This window comes from Primulina tabacum, chromosome 6, assembly GCF_025594145.1.
Source record: "Primulina tabacum isolate GXHZ01 chromosome 6, ASM2559414v2, whole genome shotgun sequence".
NCBI lineage: Eukaryota > Viridiplantae > Streptophyta > Magnoliopsida > Lamiales > Gesneriaceae > Primulina > Primulina tabacum.
The window spans coordinates 43,043,125-43,063,913 of record NC_134555.1 but is presented as its reverse complement, the minus strand read 5'-3'; the positions used below and the strand labels follow the sequence as shown (position 1 = coordinate 43,063,913).

At 35.3% G+C, this 20,789-nt stretch overlaps 4 protein-coding genes across 4 annotated transcripts; 3 read left to right on the top strand and 1 right to left on the bottom strand.

Annotated features, from left to right (window-relative positions):
• The first annotated feature begins 2,485 nt into the window (after positions 1 to 2,485).
• On the top strand, positions 2,486 to 3,012 carry LOC142550304 (uncharacterized). Its single transcript, XM_075659532.1, has 3 exons — positions 2,486 to 2,667; positions 2,760 to 2,862; positions 2,959 to 3,012. Exons 1-3 carry the CDS (start codon positions 2,486 to 2,488, stop codon positions 3,010 to 3,012), a joined length of 339 nt encoding a protein of 112 aa, XP_075515647.1.
• A 2,329-nt stretch (positions 3,013 to 5,341) lies between these two features.
• Positions 5,342 to 7,520, top strand: LOC142548279 (uncharacterized). Its single transcript, XM_075656595.1, has 3 exons — positions 5,342 to 5,649; positions 6,042 to 6,968; positions 7,118 to 7,520. Exons 2-3 carry the CDS (start codon positions 6,136 to 6,138, stop codon positions 7,287 to 7,289), a joined length of 1,005 nt encoding a protein of 334 aa, XP_075512710.1. The 5' UTR covers positions 5,342 to 5,649; positions 6,042 to 6,135; the 3' UTR covers positions 7,290 to 7,520.
• A 301-nt stretch (positions 7,521 to 7,821) lies between these two features.
• On the bottom strand, positions 7,822 to 10,061 carry LOC142549760 (ninja-family protein AFP3-like). The gene is made up of 2 exons (XM_075658873.1): positions 9,010 to 10,061; positions 7,822 to 8,359 (listed from the first exon to the last, which is right to left on the bottom strand). Exons 1-2 carry the CDS (start codon positions 9,605 to 9,607, stop codon positions 8,010 to 8,012), a joined length of 948 nt encoding a protein of 315 aa, XP_075514988.1. The 5' UTR covers positions 9,608 to 10,061; the 3' UTR covers positions 7,822 to 8,009.
• Positions 10,062 to 17,953: 7,892 nt separating this feature from the next.
• On the top strand, positions 17,954 to 19,395 carry LOC142550303 (uncharacterized). Its single transcript, XM_075659531.1, has 2 exons — positions 17,954 to 18,518; positions 18,566 to 19,395. The coding sequence occupies exons 1-2, from the start codon at positions 17,954 to 17,956 to the stop codon at positions 19,393 to 19,395; spliced, it is 1,395 nt and encodes a 464-aa protein (XP_075515646.1).
• The last annotated feature ends 1,394 nt before the right edge of the window (positions 19,396 to 20,789 follow it).

Below are 20,789 nucleotides of genomic sequence, written 5' to 3'. Positions count from 1 at the left end.
AATTGAATTTATTTTAATTCTTTTCGTAAATAATTTGAAATTGAATTTATTTATTTTTAAATAAAAATAAGATGAATAAGTGGACAACATAACCTATAAATAATAAGTATCAATGTTAAAATGAATGTGAGAGAATAGATATGTTAATATAATGTGAATATGACATGTGGACCTTACGATTTTTGCTGAGGCGGTGATTTTATAACGATAACAATGAGATTTAATACTGACAAAATTGTATAATGTCCAATAATTCTCCGGTCTACGTACAATCGCCATTGTTGACCAAATTACGTATTTTAACTACCACTTTTATTATTATTATTATTATTATTATTATTATTATTATTATTGTTGTAATTAATTAAATAAGTGAAATGGGTTGATATTGGACCTGCATTTCAAAGGACAATATGGGTCTAGGCTCTTATATCATCATTCAAGCCCAACCCATAACTTTTTTTGGATCAAAAGGACAATCAAATTGAAACTACTGTAGAAGATCGAACAAATAAAGGCTATGCTTTAGCTATTACCTTCTTCCAATAATTTATGAATATGTATTATGGGTATGTTTGGTGTGGGTGATAAGATAACTAATTGGATTGATGACAAAAGTCAAGGTGATGATATATAATGTGTTGTGATAAATCATGTTTTGTTTGGTAAAATTTTAATGAGTATGATAAATTTTACATTTTTTGTTGTTGAAACAAAAATATCATAAACTAGCATTGATGACAATTCGGTATATAAAATGATATTTGTAGCAGTGTTTTCAAAAAGCATGTGTTCTGTTAATAAATAAATATTTTATAAAATTTTAAATTATAGATTATGTATTTATCTGATAATTTATTTTTTAATAAAAATTAATATAATTTTGCATTTTATCTCATTTTTAATATTGATTTCTAATTATTTTTTCTCTATTTTTTAAATTTTATTTAGTTTCATCATGAAATTATTTATGTGATGTGTGTGCAAATAAAAAAAATATAAACCATCAAAGAATATTAATTTTTGATTTCGTAAAACCTGAGCCGAGAGTAGATCTAAAATTGTAGGTCTCTCATGTTGAGTCTTTTGTGGGTAAAATGGTAATTTATGTTATATTTTAGGAATTAGATTGTCAATCCCACCAAAACAATGTGATGTCTTTTCAATCAAATAGGTTTTTTTTATTATGAGCTTCTTGATTAATTGGGCCCATAAAAAATGAGACAAACATAGGTTTAACAATCTATCATTTACTTATCACTCACACTAAACATACCCTAATAATTGATGCTACTCAATATATCAAATATATTCTTTCATTCAACCTATCGTATATTGCAAAACGAAGTACAAACAACATCATTCATATAAAAACAGAAATACCATGAACGTATTTTGGTCAATTTATGAAACATTAGAGACGATTTTTTTTTTTTTTGATGGTAATACTTGTAATATTATTAAGAATCGATCATGTCAGAAGATACAAGACTTACCAACCAAAATGGAAGGTTCCCAAACGCCCAAACAAAGGGAGCAGGGGAAGAAATAACAAAACAAGCAATGGAATGTGCAACTACATTAGCTGATCTTCGCACATGATTAACTCTAATCCCACGAAGGTCCAAAAGTAGCTTACGAACTTCATGTGCAATTGCACCTGTATAACTCAAGTCCTCCTCTGGGGAGGTGACTGCTTGCACCGCCATCAAGGAGTCCGAATTGACTTCTTGAATCTGTAAGGAGAATTCTTTCACCTTTCTGAGGCCCTCTCTAATTGCTTCCAGTTCTGCATACTCAACTGATGGGGTCTTTTTTATTTGACGGGTGAGAGTGTCGCTGGTGTCCCCGCCGCCCAGTATTGTGGTTACATGTAGATAGATCCATCGTCCAACACGTATATGAACACGAAAGTCACAATCAACGATCTGAATTCAACAAACACGAACATGAATATGAATATGAATATGATGATATGAATATGTTGACATGAATATGGATACGAATATGAATATGTTTATGTTTATATGAAAAGGTCTATGAAAATGTTTATGCATAAGATTATGAAAACGTTTTTATTTAAAGTTTTATGCATCATGAAAATGTTATGTTTTAAGTTTATGCATCATTAAAGACGATTTTAGTATACAAGAAAGACCATAGACTGAATCCGAACAATGTCGGAACATTACGGGGAAAACTGATATTTCACTGAAATTATTGTGCTATGAGAGGGGATTGAATAAAATAGAGATAAATCCGTTGTGTTTGCCATGACCTTCGTTCTTTATTTGACTTTTGACACCAAAGAATTAGACCGTTGGAATCCATGATCACCATCATCATCCATTCATCCTCCCCAAACGGTCACCTTTGGCAACTCAATTAACATAATAAAATCAAATCCCTTCCCAATCCAACTTTCTATTAAATCCCACTTCAAATCTTCACAAAATTCTAACTTCTCTGACACAAAAAAAAATCCATGGAAAAAATACCCCAAACCCCTCCAAAATCCCCCGCCGGAGACAGAACTTATGATCAAAATACTCCGCCCCCTCCGAACAAAACTGGAAGTCCAAAATCTCGAAGTCCCATCTGTAGTGGCCGCAAAACCGGCACGCCGGATCGGCTGAAAGTCCCCAAGGCATTCAAATACCCGGAAAGGTACGAGATCAATCTTGCAGGATTTCAACATTGTTTTTGTCAAATTTTATGCATATTACATTACTGGGATTCGATCTGTTTCGGTTCCGTAGGTACAAAAGTCCTACAGATCAGATGATATCCCCAGTTACGAGAGGAATTCTTGCTAGAACTAAAACGGGCCGGAAGCTCCTGCCCCCTACTATTCAGCCTAAGGTGTGAATTTTGATCACATTCCTGATTTTTGAAAGTTTGATGACTCCAATTGATAACTGATTACAGCTTTTGTATATGATTTGGATATGTGTGCAGATTGAAGCATTGAAACTCATGGAAACGAGTCGATTCCAGCTTGAAAAGTGTTGATTTTTTTATTTTATTTTTAAGATCCAAAAGTGTTGATTTTGATTAGTCAGTGGTTCTTGATTTTGGTTGGCTTTTGGAAGTGTAATCAAGAAAATGAAATTCAATCTTTTCTATGCGTGCTGGAGAAAAAAACATTAAGCTCAATGACTAAACCAAATCGACAAGCTAAAAAGTTATAGTATTTTTAAATCAGTTTGTCATGATTCATATTTAAAATGAAAAATAATTTTTTAACAATAATGATAATAATTTTTTATGTTTTAGATCGAGTTCAAAATTCGTATCACAAAATTGATTTTTATATCATTTCAGAAATTAAAACTCTTACGTCAAATAACGTGTCTTAAAGTTAATAAACTGACATTCAAAAGATATAAATATATATTTTATAATTCAAATTTAAAATGACCATATTCATGAGAAAAACATTTGGAAAATGTTAAAAATAAGGAAGTAAATACAACAATGTTGCGTTTGGATCAATGCATTTGATTTGGTTGGAAAGACTTAATCTCAAATATATCAGAATTACTACATATATGGAGGAAACTTATATTTACTTGAATTTATTAAATCCAAAAAATAAGACAAAAATTTGTGTGAGACAGATCTCTTATTTGGGTCATCCATGAAAAGATATTACTTTTTATATTAATAGTATTATTTTTTATTGTGAATATCGATAGGGTTGACCCGTCTCACAGATAACAAGATACCTACTCAACAAGTAGAACAATTCCAAATTAAAGATTCAAAATCCATCTATCAAAATGCATCCTATACATTATTGAAAAAAAAAATTTCCATAAAAAATAAGAGATTTTATTTTAAGAAAGGTAATAATATTTAGATAAGAATGTACTACATTTAACCAATTCGTAAAAAACAACCACCCACAAACTATTATCCACTTATGCTTCGTTTTTATAAGAAAATAATAAACTATTTTTTTAAGAGACATCCAAATATTGAAAGTTGAAACTGCTTCGATTTAAAAAAAAAAATATTAAAGTAATCCAGTTTAATAAAAAATATTAAAATTATACAATAAAAATTGCACACGGACAAATGAGGGGCATTTACATGTCACGAATTGTTTCGTGTAATTCATTGATAATTTTCATATATTTATTTCTTTCAATGCTTAGACAAAGTTTACAATAACTTTTTAAAGTTGAGAGATATAATTATTATAGACAAAAACTTGTGTGAGACAGTTTCACGGGTTGTATTTTGTGAGACGGATATCTTATTTGAGTCATCCATGAAAAAGTATTACTTTTTATGCTAAGAGTATCACTTTTTATTGTGAATATCGGTAGTGTTGACTCGTCTCACAGATAAAGATCCTGAGACCGTTTCACAAGAGACATACTCATTATTATAATGGGATCTCGAATTCAGATATCGTCACAAACTTAAAATCTAGATGTCAAATTAGGTATATGTCATTAGCGTTCTACAATAACTTTTAGTTATGTATCATTATGCTTTGCATATATTTCAATTTATCCATTAATTATACATCATTTTATTATTTCACCGTGTGGGTTCATGTAGCAAATATTTAAATAATACATATCAAGTTTCACAGCTTTGTAAAAGTGAAAACTTTTTTTTCACAATTTAACAAATTTTTGTATACACCCAATCTATAAAATATACGTTTGGCCGAGAGATTCCGATTTTTGCGATATAAATACACATTTCTCACAATATAGTGCAGTATACTTGTTTTTTTATAGGGGAAATATGAATTTTTGTATTATGTATTTATCAATTTGCGGTGTTGTTATTTTATGTTGTCAAATTTAAGATCATGTCATGTATCTTTAAAAAAAAATTAATCAATTTTAGTAATTTTTTCGTTAGAAATGACACTATATATAAGCAAAAACTTGTGTGAGACGGTCTCACGGGTCGTATTTTGTGAGACGGATATCTTATTTGGGTCATCCATGAAAAAATATTACTTTTTATGCTAAGAGTATTACTTTTTTATTGTGAATATCGGTAAGGTTGACATGTCTCACAGATAAAGATTCGTGAGACCATCACAGAAGAAACATACTCCTATATATATTAGTGTTGTGTGAACGTGTCGAAGTCGCATTAGTGACAAAAAAACAGAAAGGATGATTAATTATTAATACTAGAATTCAACGAAGAGAACCAAAATGATACAAATTATTAATCAAAACTGCAATTTTATCTTTTTATAAAATCTGAGTAATAAGTGAAAAGCCTATTCAGCCCTTGAAGATGATAAGATTTTGGTCCCGGTCTCCTCGCAGCTTAACATTCCCGCGCCAAACCGTAATTGGTTGAGAAAGATATAAATCTATCAGAATGTTCGAAATCTAAGCTTTGCCTTCCATTTCAAGAAAGGACGATCCTTCCAACAACAAACCCTAAAACCAACCGTTCGTTTTGGTCTTTCGTTTCCCAAAAAATTTCATCAAGTTTTCTGATCATCAGGGGATCGCTGCAATGTTTCTTGATCTTGCACTTTTGTGTGTTTTGTTCAAGGTTTTTTTTTAATGGTGAATTGGTCTTCCCATAATATAATTGGATGGAGGGAACAAACCAAACTAGAAAGGTGGATATGGAATCTTGATTCGCATTTTCATGATTCAGGTATTGTCAATTGATTTTTTCAAACGGGAAATGATCAATCATTAGGGAATATGGCTCATATCTTGATTACCAAGAATAAGCATCTTAATTATCAAGAAAAACACAACTCAGCTGGCAATGAAAATGATCACATTATGATTTTTCCGACTTGATCATCAAGAAACCCCATTAGTTGGCATTCTTTTAATGACAATGGTCTCCGGATCCTGAATGGGTTTCGATTCAATTTCTTGCGTTTTCCCTATAAATCTCATGCCGAGCCATTATCTTATCATTGTTTTACATGTATGTGTGTTTATATATATGCATAGCTCTCTTCATGGATGTTTATTGGTTTCTAAGGTCGGATTTTTTGTTTGAATTTGGAGCCTTTGTTCTTTTTTCTGCAACAGCTACATATTTGAGTTTGTATACGTTGCCAGAACGCCTCGATTTCGTGGTATCACTAAAAACCGAATTTTACTTCGCTATGCATGCGGTGTTACAATGGAATCTGAGCATGTAAAAGTAAGCAATGACCATGGAAAAAAAGACTCCGAGATTAAGCATGATGAAGGAAAACCAGTCCTAGGAAAGAATAATGAGGTTTCCTCTCCGTGTTCTCCTCCTCCTCCTCCTCCTGCGGCTTCTTCTTCTTCTTCTTCTTCACCGTCACTTGAATTTAATACTGGTGAAAAGGGCATTCTTGATGATACATCAACAAAATCCAAATCAGATGGGAACTTCTCGTCTTCGCCAGAATTCATTTCTTCACCAGACACTAGTACTCATAGTATGTCTCAGCCGAACTTGGTAGGTTCTTGGCAAATGAAGTCTCCTCCAATTCAAACAATGGGGCAGCCAGCTAATTATGATCCAAATCGCATTCCATCCCATGTTTTTTCGACAAAACCTACAACTACCACGGAATGGAGTGTTGCCTCGAATGAGTCCTTATTCAGTATTCATATGGGGAACAACAGTTTCTCCAGAGATAATGCCATTCTTTTTGGTAAATCCGGAGAACTTCAGCCTTGGCTTGAAGAATGGAACAACAATTCATCTTCCAATCTTCATTACGCTTCTGAACCTAAAACTAGTGATTTTAGCCTTCCCCCGGTTATGGAAGTACCAGCACATGAAGAAAACGATGTAAAATCTGCTAAGGTCTCAGAAGTACTTGTAAAAGAAGATTCGGATAAGGTTCCAAAGGTTCCCGCTGGTGCAAATGTTGAAAATCCAGTTGAAGAAGTTCGTCCTTCTGCTGCGGTCACCTCTCCTAGCCTGCCTCGCCTTTCTGACGAGAGTGGACACAGCGGCAGCTCTTTTGCATTTCCTGTGTAAGACTATTTCTCTTGAATTATGTTTCTTCATTTCTTAGCTGATAAAATGCGAAAAAAGAGCATCTGTAGCTTACTTTTCTGCATCAGATTTTCAAGAAACTGAAACTGGATGTGAAACCCATATTTTTTCTTTTATAATGTCTCAGATTCGCGAGTGAGAGTGGGAAATCCAAGTCGTTGAAGTCGAGGTCATTGAAGGTTATAACGAAGAAGCAAGAGAAACCTCAGACGCAGGCACATGGTCCCAACGCAACGACCCCAAAAGCATCAGAAACAAGATGGTTTTCTTACGTCTTTTGTTGGCCTCGGTGCTGTTAAGTTTAGCTAGCTTTTAATGAATTCACCTTATTGAAAACAAAGGAGTCTAGCTTACAAAGAATAGTTTTTTCCACTGTTATGTAAAAGACAGATTTCAAGTCTTAAACCTGATTATCTATCTTTTCTTTAATAGATTTATGACACAGTATAGGACTAGAACTCCGCCGAGGGCAAACCAGACTAGACGGAAAGAACTTTAACTCTTTGGTAACAACAATCAAGGCTGTCGCCAAATTTGTCAAAAAACAAGGTCCGAGACAATTTAAATGTCGTTATCATCAATTATAATTTTTAACACAATAATTTCAATTACACCATTACCATAATAATAAATTTTAATACAACAAGAAAGCATTCAGAGGGCAGCAGTGTATTTTTCAAGAAACGGCGACCAAAGTTCATACCTTTTCACTCCCTTTTAAAACATCTAAAATTTGATAAAAATATTATAGTATAAAAATAATCTTTAAAAAAATTATAAACTGAAAATGGAATGAGGTTATACAGAAAAATAAGAGATAAAACACTACCTACATGAAGACTACACAATGGCATTCAAGTTTCTGATGTTTCATTTGTTTCTCCAGAAACATGATGTTTCATAAATAGACGTCAAACACAATGTCAAGATTATATCCTAAATCTATAAAACTAGAATTTAAAGAAATCCCTTCTGTTAAGGGTGTTGCGACAACAAAAGATGAATAAAGAAAGGTCCAATTACAAGAGAGGAGAAGGATTCACAACTATATGCTTCAACGGGTGCTCCACATCACCGCCACCACCATGCTTGACGAACTCAGATGGTGAAAGAAACATACCATGGCAAACACAGACAATTTTAACTTCCTCTCCCTTCTTGTATCTGTACAAGAATCCATCTACTTTTGTACCATTTGGTCCGCATGCCTTTGTGGAAACAAAGGGCATATCAAGCATTGCATTCTTATGAGATATGTTTGGTCCTTTCGCTTCCCTTACAGCAGCTTCGATGGTAGCTTTTTGTTCATTTCGTTCTTGCACAGATTTACTGCCGGAAGAGCTCTTCACCCCAGCCAGTTGTTTTGCTCCTGTCAAATATATGAGAACATACTTGTTCAGCTTTCATTGCGCAATTCCAACTCTAGATTATCAATTACGCATCGAAGCTACCATCGAGATTATCGATTACGCATTCTCGCCCAAAAGATGAGCCAAATATATTCATTGGGCAGAGCAATTGAGACAGGTTGGGATCATCCAGACACGTTAGACCACCAGATCTCATGTATGATCGCAGCACATGATCATGGCGTTTCAAGGTGGATGTGCAAATATAATGCCAAAACTAGATGAGAGAATTAAGGCAAAAAGACAGATTCTTGATATTCATCCCAACCCAATGCAAAATTTGATGCCACAAACAAAGATAGTTAAAACATCAATCTCATTAAGCCGAATATAAACATACATCGTGGTACAGACAAACGTATGTATAAACTAATTCAGATTACAAATGCAAAGTACAGTTCAATAAGCATGAAAATAATCAGATCATAGATTTTATCAGAACGGAACTTCGAAGCAACAGATTATTACTCATTCATGATCTGTACGAGGACAACTTTGGGGATGATAGATGCTTACATAAAAGTTATAAAAGAAGGTTCTTTTCCCAAAGGCGCCATAGCCATAGCCTAAAATGAAGAACTTAAAAGGTGAGAAAGGAAAGAAAGTATACCCTCTGTGAGTTGACTCTGACCATCAAAAGAAATACCAGAGGAACCACTCCTTTGTGATCCAACAGATCCTTGCGATGCTTGCTTCACATTTTCGACCAAATTAAGATTCTCATTAACGATAATTCGAACATTATCTTTCATGGTCGCAGCATGGTTCGATCCATTGCCATTATTACCATCTTCCGCAGAAATATCTGTATCTTTCACCATTCTCACATTCTTCAACTTCTCCATTCTGTTCTTTCTAGCCTCCATGCTCCTCGTCGACTCCAACGCCTTCCGGTGGCGCCACTCCTCCGTCGGAATGGGAAGGGAGCATGTCCTCCCCAGCGGCGCGTGAGACTCAAGCGCCGCAACACGCCCTTTGTCGCGGCTCTCATTATCAGCGACGCCGACGGCGAAAACCAAATCTGATATAGAGGAAGCGCGCCTCAGCTTTTTCCTCGCCGGGTCCACTCCGAATCTGCCGTTCATCGAAAGCCCCAACCTCAGCTCTATTTCCCCATTTTCTTCCTCTTCCAGCTTCACATTCTCGTTCGAAAAACGATTAGAACTCGTGAATCCATTCTTTAACAGATCTCTCGAAAACCCATCCATGTTTTCTCCGTTCCCTTCAGCCCCTTTCAATTACCCGTACAGAAAAAAGCACGAAATCATCAAATTCCTTGGTAACCAGGTGTGAAAAAACTCGATCTTGGAAGCAAAACTCAAACGGGCACTCCTTTCCCTAAGAAAAAAACACGGAAAAAACCCCAAAAACCAAGAAAACTCCCCAAACTTCAAAAGTCCTTCTATCTTCCAATGAAGATGTCAATCATCAGGCGAGGAAAATCCCTCAAATTCGCATCTTTTCCCGGTTTTCTCAAACACAGAAAACATCAGGCGAAATGGATAAAAAGCCACTGAATATGAAAAAGTTTATCAGTAAATAATTGTTGGTAAAAAAAGCCAATAACAGAGATGAAGAAAGGTTGAAAAGAATGAAAAATGGTAGCGTGAAATTGACACGTGATGAAGGAATGAGGTTGCGTTCTTCCACGTGGTTGAGACAACCAGTTTTCGAGGATGACTTACCAACAACTGTCCCCACTTGCATTCCAAATGTCCTTTCAAACTTCATTTGTTTTCTACACGCTCCCAAACTCATTTCCCCATTTAAATACAAAATATTATTTTTAAAAAACAGAAGAAACGTAAATTTATTGTTGGTTAATTTAAAAAATAAATTAATTCTCTATAAAATCCAAATAATCGAGCTTAAGATTTAAAATAAAGTTTGGTACGAATAATTAGATTTTACATCTTTATATTATTTCATTATTATTAAAGTTAAAAATAATTATTTCAGATTTATCTTTCAATTTATGACACTATTAGGGCAATCCCTTAAATAAAATATAAAATGAATAAATATTTGCATACATTGCCAAATTATTAGTAACTCGATCTCACAAATTTTTATTCGTAAGTCGAGTCATACATGTTCATATTTACAATAAAAAATAATATTTTTGTAATTAAAAATACTATTTTTTCATGGTTGACACAAATAAAATAACCGTCTTACAAAATTGACTTGTAATACTGTCTCACGTGAGTCTTTGTGTTTTTATTATGTATAAATATTTTTTAGTTATTAACTGATTTTTATATAGAAAATTTAAAGGGGATATGAAATTGGATTTTTAGTATAACATATTGATATATTTAAAAAATAACATATTGACAAAATAAAAAACTTTATCATTAGAAATTCATTCCAAATTTCATATAATTTAAATGCCCTTATCTCTCATCCAAAAAATATTGTAAAATGTATAAAATTTATATAAGTTAGCTGTATAATTTGATTTATGGCTGAGTCAGATATGAACACGTGGCATAAAGATTCCTTTCCTCAAACCGTTGCGCATTTTGCGATTATAGGATGAAAGACGTCGTCACGTTTTACATGCCTCGATACTCGCGTTTCTTACTCGACACGTACTGTCAATGGCATTAATGTAATTTTAACCGAGCATTTTGTGTACGATGTGGATTTAATTTAATTTAATTTCATTTCATTTCATTTCATTAATTGCTTCCTTGCAGGTAGGGGTGTACATTGCGTTCAAATAACAGAAACCCATTTAATCGAATCGGGCTAAGCATGATCTTATTTTGGGATCAGATTGGTTTCGGTTCTCGATCATATTTTTTAAAAATCAATTTAATTCGATTAGAATATCGGATCAAGTTTATTAAAATTATATCATACAATTATTTAAGTTAATCATACAACTAATTAATTAAAAAATTGAGGTGTTTATATATATAAAAATTATATTCTTAAATTCTTAAATACTATAATTATTATTGACACGCAGTATGTTGGCTATGTAATATTTATAGAGTAGGTCTCTTGTGAGATGGTCTCACGAATCTTTATCTGTGAGACGGATCAACTCTACCGATATTCACAATAAAAATTAATATTTTTAGCATAAAAAGTAATATTTTTTCAAGAATGACCAAAATAAGAGACATGTATCAAAAAATACGACTCATTATATCGTCTTACATAAGTTTTAGACATATTTATAATATTGTCAGAAGGATTAGGCCAAAAAGCGATACATGTCTGGGACGACCTTATATTGGATTGTAATAAAATATAACCTCGTCTTTTATATATTCCCATCAATTTCTAATTTATAATAATATGTATTTCATTTTGTTGGGACAGAGGTGGGACAGTCAGATAATAGTTAATTAAGCTTATTAATTAATCCCATCTTGATCAACAAACATTGATTAATTTGTGCAAGTTGCTCAATTTGCATCACTAATTGCGTCTTCAGTTTTCTAACACATCTTTTGTATAAAATAATTGTTTTTATTTAAATAATTTTAATTTAAAAAAATTATTAAACTTGGATTTTGATACCACTAATTTAATTTAAATCGGTGAATAAGTGCGATCCAAAACTTTAATTTTATTATTAATGGAAAATATCATTAAATCTTCAATATAAAAAAATAATTATAACTACGTGAATAACTAACCGTTGATTAAATCGAAGTTTTAATGCTCGAGTGAGTTTGATTGTGCCCGAGTCTTATGAGATCGTATGAGCTCAAACTTTTGTTTGATCGATTGGTTAATTCGAGCCAACTGCTCAAGTTGTACTCAGTTTAGTTTGTCTCCTTATTAGTCTTAATTATTCTATGTACTTACATCAAAATTAGAGTTTTAATTAAATCCCTAACCTAAAACAAAACTAGGGTTTGGCGAAATCAATGATTCATAGAATCCCCGGACACAAAAAATAAAAAAAAATAAAAAAAGTGCGGTGGGGGCCACCCGAAAAGTTGTTGGATAAATCAAGTTGCATTTAAAAATGGTGGCAAGTTGCTCGACACGTTTCGATTTCTCGTGAGAGGATTTTTAGCGACGGCTGACGGGGTGACGTTTAAATCGGAGAACCGAGTGATTACGTCATGCGGCGTTCGCAAGCATGTGACGTGTCAGTTGTACGAGGATACCATTCATCCTAGAAATGGGAATTTCGAGGTGACTGATTTTTATTTTTTTTTATTATCGAAAGTTTTAACTTTTAATTTTTACTTCATTTGATTAGTTGGTTACTCGGATCCCCTTATTTGGGGTAATATTAGTTCTTAACTACATCAGTATGAATGGAGATATATTTTACATATATTATTTATAATATATAATTACTTTTAGATAATTAGAGTAACTAACTTTTAATGTCATGATCTATTTGTTTGAATTTTGATGCTTAAATAATGAAAATTAAGCAAATAAATCAATGTGTTTGATTGAAAAAATTCGAAATGAAGAACGAAAGCTTAATGAATTAATATTAAGTTCGATAGTTGTGAATTAAACTCGAAACGAGTTCATCAAATGTTGAAAAAACTTCAAACGAGTAGTCGGAACATGTAAGGGACGAAAACATAAAAAAAATTAGATCGTGAATAGTAGCAGGCGCGTATCTACGCGCGGGTCTGCGCGCCCATGCACGCGGAGCTGCGCGCATGTGCGCGCGTCTGCCGAGAGCTCTCCGCAGACGCTGCCGAGTTTATTATAAGTTTTGGGTTTTCGAAAGAGTGTATACATATATATCCTCGTCTACATACAACAGTAAAATAATATAATCATCATCAGACCTCTTGAAATATGTACAAGGTCTGCACTCAGTCTGTTGTATCCAAGGCTCATGATATAGGAATCAAATCTCTTGTACCAACACCTCGGCGCCTGTTTGAGACCGTACAGAGATTTCTTCAACCTGCAAACCAAGTTCTCTTTGCCTATTTCCGCAAAACCTTCTGGATGGAGCATATAGATTTCTTCTTCAAGATCTCCATGAAGAAATGTCGTTTTCACATCTAGCTGTTCTAGATGTAGGTCAAACACCGCACACAATGCCAACACTACTCTGACTGTTGTAAGCCGAACCACAGGAGAAAATATCTCATTGAAGTCAATGCCTTCTTTCTGAGCATACCTTTTTACCACCAATCTAGCACGATACCGCTCCACTTGGTTATTACCATCATGCTTGATCTTATAGACCCATCTGTTTCCAATGGCTTTCCTTCCTCGTGGTTGTGTAACAAGATCCCAAGTTTTATTCTTGTCTAATGCCTCCAATTCTTCTTGCATTGCTATCATCCACAAGGATACATCCGAGCTTTGAGTAGCCTCGTGGAAACTCGATGGCTCACCATCCTTTGATAATAGACAATATGCAATGTTGCTTTCAGTGACATAATCTGAAAGACAAACTCGTGGTCTTCTGTCACGAGTTGACTGCCTCACATTGGAAACTTCAGACTCGACATGTTCTTGTTCTTCGTGCTCTGGTACTGCTTCACAAGAAAATTGACCTTCGTCCGTCTTATTTTCCACCTGAAAAATAGTAGTTTCTGAATTTGGTGTGCCTTTGTCTCCCTTTACTTTATCTTCCTCGAAGATAACATCCCTGCTGATGACAAGCTTGTGAACAGTAGGATCCCACAAGCGAAACCCCTTTACTCCATCAGCATAACCCAAGAAGATACATTTTCTGGATTTCGAATCCAACTTTGATATTTCTTGCTCATTGTACAGAACGTACACCGGACTTCCAAATGTATGCAAATGAGAATAATTTGTCGGCTTTCCAGTCCACATCTCCATCGGAGTCTTCAGATCAATCGTCACTGAATGAGAACGATTGATAATATAACAAGCGGTTTTAACTACTTCCGCTCAAAATGACTTGTCTAGACCCGCAGTCCTCAACATAGCTCTTGTTCTGTCCAACAAGGTTCTGTTCATCCGCTCCGCCACTCCATTTTGTTGAGGTGTGTAAGCCGTCGTGAACTGTCTTTTGATGCCCTCATGTTGAAAAAATGCATCAAACTCGTCACTGGTATATTCTCCTCCATTGTCAGTCCTCAAACACTTGATTTTCTTTAAGAATCAAGTTCAATCCGTGCTTTGAAATCTTTGAAGACTTGGAAAACATCTGATTTCTTTTTGATTGGATACACCCAACATCTCCTAGAGAAATCATCAATGAACGAGACAAAGTATCTCGCTCCTCCTAGGGATACAACCGGTGCTTGCCAAACATCCGAATGAATCAACTCCAATATGATTTTGCTCCTGGCAGTAGAAGTGTCAAACTTTAATCTATGTTGTTTACTTGTAACACAATGCTCACAAAAGGGTAGTGACACTTTTGTAAGTCCCGGCAACAGCTTCCGTTCTGAGAGAATTTTCAACCCTCGTTCTGACATATGTCCGAGCTTTCTATGCCATAACATCGTTAATTCTTCTCCTAACCAATTGATGCAATAGCTAGCTCCGCCTCTTGTGTGTTTATTCCAAAAGTACATACAGATTTGCATCAACCTTTTCCGCCTTCATAACCACAAGCGCACCCTTCACAATTTTCATGATCCCTTTCTCGATACGTGTTTTGCACCCGATATCATCCAATTGCCCCAAGACAAAAGATTTTTCGTCAATCCTTTCACATGTCGTACCTCCTGTATGGTGCAAATGGTGCCATCAAACATTTTAATTTTGATAGTACCGACTCCAGCGATTTCCAAGGCATGATCATTTCCCATGAATACAGATCCTCCTGAGACTGGTTCATAATGATCAAACCATTCTCTCCGAGACGTCATGTGCCATGTCACTCCTGAATCCATAATCCATGTGTCACAAAATTTGTGTCTGCCTTCTGCAACAGTTGCTGCTTCGCTGAATAATATTTCACCACTGCCTGAAGTACTGGCCACATTTTCTTGAGAGCTTTTATCGATACTCATACACTCTTTCTTGAAGTGCCCTTTACCGCCACATTTAAAGCAGTAAATATTTTTCTTCTTACTTCTCGACTTTGATCTACCCCGTTTTTGGCTCCTACTGGAGTCACGGTCCATAAATCTTCCTCTTAACATCGGTAAAGCCTCTGCTTGCTTCGATGTTACCAACCTATCTTCCTTATTCTTGCGTCGGCTTTCCTCTCCGAGATCCGCAGTTAAGACATCGTCGAATCTTAGAAAGCCCATAAGAATATTGTTGGTTATGTTGATGATAAGTTGATCATATGAATCTGATAGACTTTGAAGTAGAAGCTCCGCATGTTCATTTTCCCCTATTTCATGCCCCATGGAAGTGAGTTGGGCAAATAGCGTATTTAGTGTGTTGATACGGTCGGTCATCGATGAGGATTCCGCCATCCGAAGAGTATATAGCCTTCTCTTTAGGAAAATCATGTTGTGTAGCGACTTGACCTCGTACATCTTTGTCAGAGTATGTGTATGTATGGCTTGATAAGGATGATTCTTGCATGAATTGGTATGAATATTTGCTTCGTGTTTCGGGTGTCTTCAATGATCTAAGCATGCAAATCTTGAAGATTTGTTAGACAAGAGGATCAGTTGGAGCAGGGATTTAACTCAATCTATCTTTCAAGAAGAAAGATTGCCAAATCACGTTGGTGAACTACGTTCTTTCCCGGAAAAAAAACACTTCAGCAAAAATGCAGCCACCACTCCACATGTTATGTACCGAAGCATATTTTGAGAAAAACGAGGCACACGGTTCAAAAGCCCTATACGATCGTGGCGTATTCTGAACCGCGCGTGTGGCTCGTTTTCTTCAAAATATACTTCGGCCATAAATATACGAAGTATTTGACTCCGTTTTTGCTGAAGTGTTGTTTGGGAAGCCATTTTTTCGCTAGGGAACTTGAGAAACGAGCGACACACAACCCATTGAATTGGTTAACATGGGCGATTAATTAAAGGTATAATGATTATAGACTTATAATACATTTACCAGTCAGCTAACATACATTATTTATCAAATTAATAATGGATAGCTATTTTATAGCTTGTTTCGATTTTTGTTAATTTACGAAGTTATAATATCATTCACAAGAAGTGTAATTTATAATCTAGATTAAAATTATATAAAGGTATAAATTTATAATTTTTTAAATTTTGATTCTGAATAGCTATTTTATATATATTTGTAATGATCTTATGCTGGACAAAACTTCAAAATGGTGTCCGAATAAATAAAGGAATTTGTAATTTAAATTTTGTATACAATTTTTATAGTTAATAAATAAATAAATATTTTATGTCTCTTATCATATATTACCAAATCTATTTCCACCAAATGCTAAAAAGAAGAAAGAGCACGGTAATCAAACTCAGATGGCGTGATTACTTTAGGTCCATGTTTATATATGTCTATATATATATATATATATATATATGCAAAAACTTATGTGAGACGATCTCACGGGTCATATTTTATGAGACGGATCTCTTATTTGGATCACCCACGAAAAAGTATTACTTTTTATTCTAAGAGTATTACTTTTTATTATGAATATCGGTAGGGTTGACCCGTCTCACAGATAAAGATTCGTAAAACCGTCTTACAACATACCTACTCATATATATATATATATATATATATATATATACACACACGCATGCACCATCATGTGTACACGTAGATGTATATGCGTGTGTATATTTAGCTGATATATAATAGGGATTTAAATGGTTGAACTGACTGGCAAAGAAAGCTAAGTATTGCAGATAAACCCTCAGCTTCAGCGTACCCCTCAATTTATACAATTATTAATTAAAGTGATTCACTCGTTTTAATTAATAATAATGAAATATTGCGAATTTGTTACCAGCGTATTTGTCTAAAAAGATCAAAATGCCCAAAATAATTAATAAAAAAATGTCTAACAATGTTGAAAATACTAATTACCTATCTATTATCATGTTGTTCAGTAATTTCTTCTCAATTGATAACATAACAAATGCATCTGGTCTTTCTTGACATGGTTGATTGGAGAAACTTTTTGATAACATTTTTAATTTTATATATTTCATATTTCCAGCCCGTAAATAGGAGTAGGTAGACTTGTATGTAACAATTCTTTTCCCTCTTTCTCAGTACGATGGAATAGAAGAATGAATCTCAGATTTCCATTCTCTCTCTCTGTTTACTTCTAATATGGTATCAGAGCAAAATTCTTTCCGCTAACTTCCATCTCCGATCATTCACCGCTGCAAACCGGAAGTATCTCTGATCAAATTTGGTTGCCTCTGCTTTGCCAGTGGAGATTTATTTTCGTGCGTATCAATGGCTTCGCATTCAATTGATCCTCAAATTTCTTCATCTACCAGATCCGCCATTGATGACCCGCTCAGTCCCTACTTCCTTCATCACAGCGACGAGAATTGACTAATCTTACTCAAGGTCAGAATTCAGTGAGCATTTTTTTTACAAAGCTGAAAACATTATGGGATGAATTAAGTAATTTTCGTCCGACTTGCACATGTGGTCTATGTTCTTGTGGGGGTACGAAAGAACTTCATGATTTCTATCATTCTGAATATGTGATGACATTTCTGTTGGGTCTCAATGACACCTATACTCAAATCAGGGGTCAGATCCTCCTATTGGATCCTTTACCCCCTATTAATAAGGTATTTTCTTTGATTCTTCAAGAAGAACGTCAACGCACAATCGGTGCTTCTAGTGTTGTCCCACTTGACATACCCAATAATCTGGCTCTTGCTGTCAAAAATCACAATCCCAAACAGAGTAATCATCACATTGAGGATCTGAACAAGTTGAAGTATAGGAATAAAGAAAGGCCATACTGCACCCACTGTCAGATCCATGGACATACTGTCGACACATGCTTCAAAATTCATGGTTATCCCCCAGGGTATAAATCAACACCAAAGTATCGCCCTGACCCCATCCCATCAACTCACAGTACTAAGGTCAATCAAGTGGCTCAACATTCTTTGCATACCACCACTGCAGCTTCTCCAAATTTTTTCCATTCACTCACTCCTGAGCAATACCAACAACTGATGAATATGTTTTCTACACATCTAACTACTACTGTCGACCCACCATCAACGCTAGATATGGCCTCTTCATCTACAATAACAGGTACTTGTCTTTCTGCCCCTTTAGCATCCAATATGCTACATTCTAAGGTCTGGATTCTGGACTCCGGGGCATCCAGTCACATTCATACGAGGCATTTCTGGAGCTGAAACCACTAGATGGCTCTACGGTAACATTGCCAAATCACACCATCATTTCTGTACAATCATATGGTGACATTCATTTGAGCACTCATATTACCCTGAGGAACGCTCTTTACATTTCAGATTTTAAATTCAACTTACTGTCTGTAAGTGCTCTCACACTTGATTCAAACTTTACGGTTACCTTTCACCAAGATCATGTCTCAATTCAGGAGACATGCACCAAGAAGATGATTGGCAAGGGTAAGAAAGTTGGAGGCTTATACGTCCTGGATATTTCAAGCCTCATCCCTCCATCCGTGACTTTTATCAACCACGTCTCTGCAACCTTATGGCACCATCGACTTGGACACATTTCTTTCAAGCGGCTCGAGAAACTGAAGGATCGGTTAAAGTGTCAGTTTCCTAAACATTGTACTGCTGCTCCATGTGATGTGTGTCCTTTAGCTAAGCAAAGACGTCTTTCTTTTACTTCAAATAATCACTTGTCTGAGAAACCTTTTGATCTGATACATTGTGATATATGGGGTCCTTTCCATTTACTATCTTATTTGGGTCATCGTTACTTTGTTACACTGGTGGACGATTGTACTCGGTTTACTTGGACGTTTCTTCTTTGCAATAAAAATGATGTAGCAGTGGTTATCCCAAGTATTTGGATGCTCAGTTCAAAGTATTTGGATGCTTGGTTTTTGCATCGACTTTGGTTCACAACCGCTCAAAATTTCATCCTCGCGCACGTCCCTGTATATTTCTTGGTTATCCTCCTGGAGTAAAGGGGTACAAACTCTACGACATTGAGTCCAAGAAAATATTTGTGTCCAGAGATGTCTTTCCTTTTCATTCAATTCATCAATTGGAGTCCATTCCTGACTGTTTTTCGGATTTCGTTCTACAGAAACCATTTATTCCCCCATGTCCAGAAACTTCTATGTCTACATCTAATCCACTATCTTCCGTTTTTAGCTCTCAACATCCAACACCTCGCAGATCATCTCGTCCCCATCGACACCCTGTTTATCTTCGAGATTATCACTGCAATCTTTTATCCAATTTGACCTCAGCTCCTGATGTTTCACATCATATTCGATACCCTATATCCAAGGTCTTATCATATGATTCTTTATCTCATTCTTACAAAGCTTATGCCTTAAACATATCCTCTCATTTTGAACCACAATTTTTTCATCAAGCCATCAAATATCCAGAATGGCGAGAGGCTATGCGACTTGAATTGCAGGGCATGGAGCAGAATAACACTTGGTCAGTTGTTCCTTTACCAGCTGGTAAACATTCTATTGGTTCGAAATGGGTTTATAAGGTAAAACTGAGAGCTGATGGATCCGTGGAACGCTACAAAGCTCGGTTGGTAGCTAAGGGCTATAACCAACAAGAAGTGATTGATTTTTTGGATACCTTTTCCCCAGTGGCAAAACTTGTTACTGTGAAGATGTTGCTTGCTGTTGCGGCTAGTCAGAATTGGAATTTAGTTCAACTCGACGTCAATAATGCTTTTCTTAATGGTGATCTTTTTGAAGAAGTCTACATGGATCTACCCTTGGGATCACATCGACAGGGGGAGCCTGGACTTAATACAACCAAACTCGTTTGTCGCCTCCATAAATCCATTTATGGGCTTAAGCAAGCCTCGCGCCAATGGTATGCCAAATTTTCTCAAGCCTTAATCGCATTTGGGTTTGTTCAATCCAAATCTGATTACTCATTGTTCACTAAGGGATCAGGTGCTTCATTTGTGGCATTATTAGTATATGTTGATGACATTATTCTTGCGGGTTCCTTCTCCGGATATTCTCACCTCTTTGAAGGCATTTCTCAATTCTCAATTTAAACTAAAGGATCTTGGTGCATTGAAATACTTTCTGGGACTTGAAATTGCCCGTTCTTCGAGTGATTTAGTCATCTCTCAACGTCAATATACTCTGCAATTACTTGAGGATACTGGTTACTTGGGATGCCAATCTGTCCAAGTTCCCATGGAGCCTAAGAATCCCCTCAACTCCTTTGATGGTGATCCTCTGCCTGATATAACACAATATCGTCGTCTAGTTGGTCGTCTTCTATATCTCACTTTGTCACGCCCTTACATCACTTATGCAGTTCATAAGTTGAGTCAATTCATGTCTCACCCAGATCGCCCCATCTACAGGCT

Coding starts and splice junctions, on each gene's coding strand:
- LOC142550304 (XM_075659532.1), top strand. CDS start 2,486: ATGGAAAAAATACCCCAAACCCCTCCAAAATCCCCCGCCGGAGACAGA. Junction 2,668..2,759: donor GCATTCAAATACCCGGAAAG/GTACGAGATCAA, acceptor TCGGTTCCGTAG/GTACAAAAGTCCTACAGATC. Junction 2,863..2,958: donor CCCCTACTATTCAGCCTAAG/GTGTGAATTTTG, acceptor ATATGTGTGCAG/ATTGAAGCATTGAAACTCAT.
- LOC142548279 (XM_075656595.1), top strand. CDS start 6,136: ATGGAATCTGAGCATGTAAAAGTAAGCAATGACCATGGAAAAAAAGAC. Junction 6,969..7,117: donor AGCTCTTTTGCATTTCCTGT/GTAAGACTATTT, acceptor ATAATGTCTCAG/ATTCGCGAGTGAGAGTGGGA.
- LOC142549760 (XM_075658873.1), bottom strand. CDS start 9,607: ATGGATGGGTTTTCGAGAGATCTGTTAAAGAATGGATTCACGAGTTCT. Junction 8,360..9,009: donor TCAGAGTCAACTCACAGAGG/GTATACTTTCTT, acceptor TATATTTGACAG/GAGCAAAACAACTGGCTGGG.
- LOC142550303 (XM_075659531.1), top strand. CDS start 17,954: ATGACATTTCTGTTGGGTCTCAATGACACCTATACTCAAATCAGGGGT. Junction 18,519..18,565: donor CTCTTCATCTACAATAACAG/GTACTTGTCTTT, acceptor CTACATTCTAAG/GTCTGGATTCTGGACTCCGG.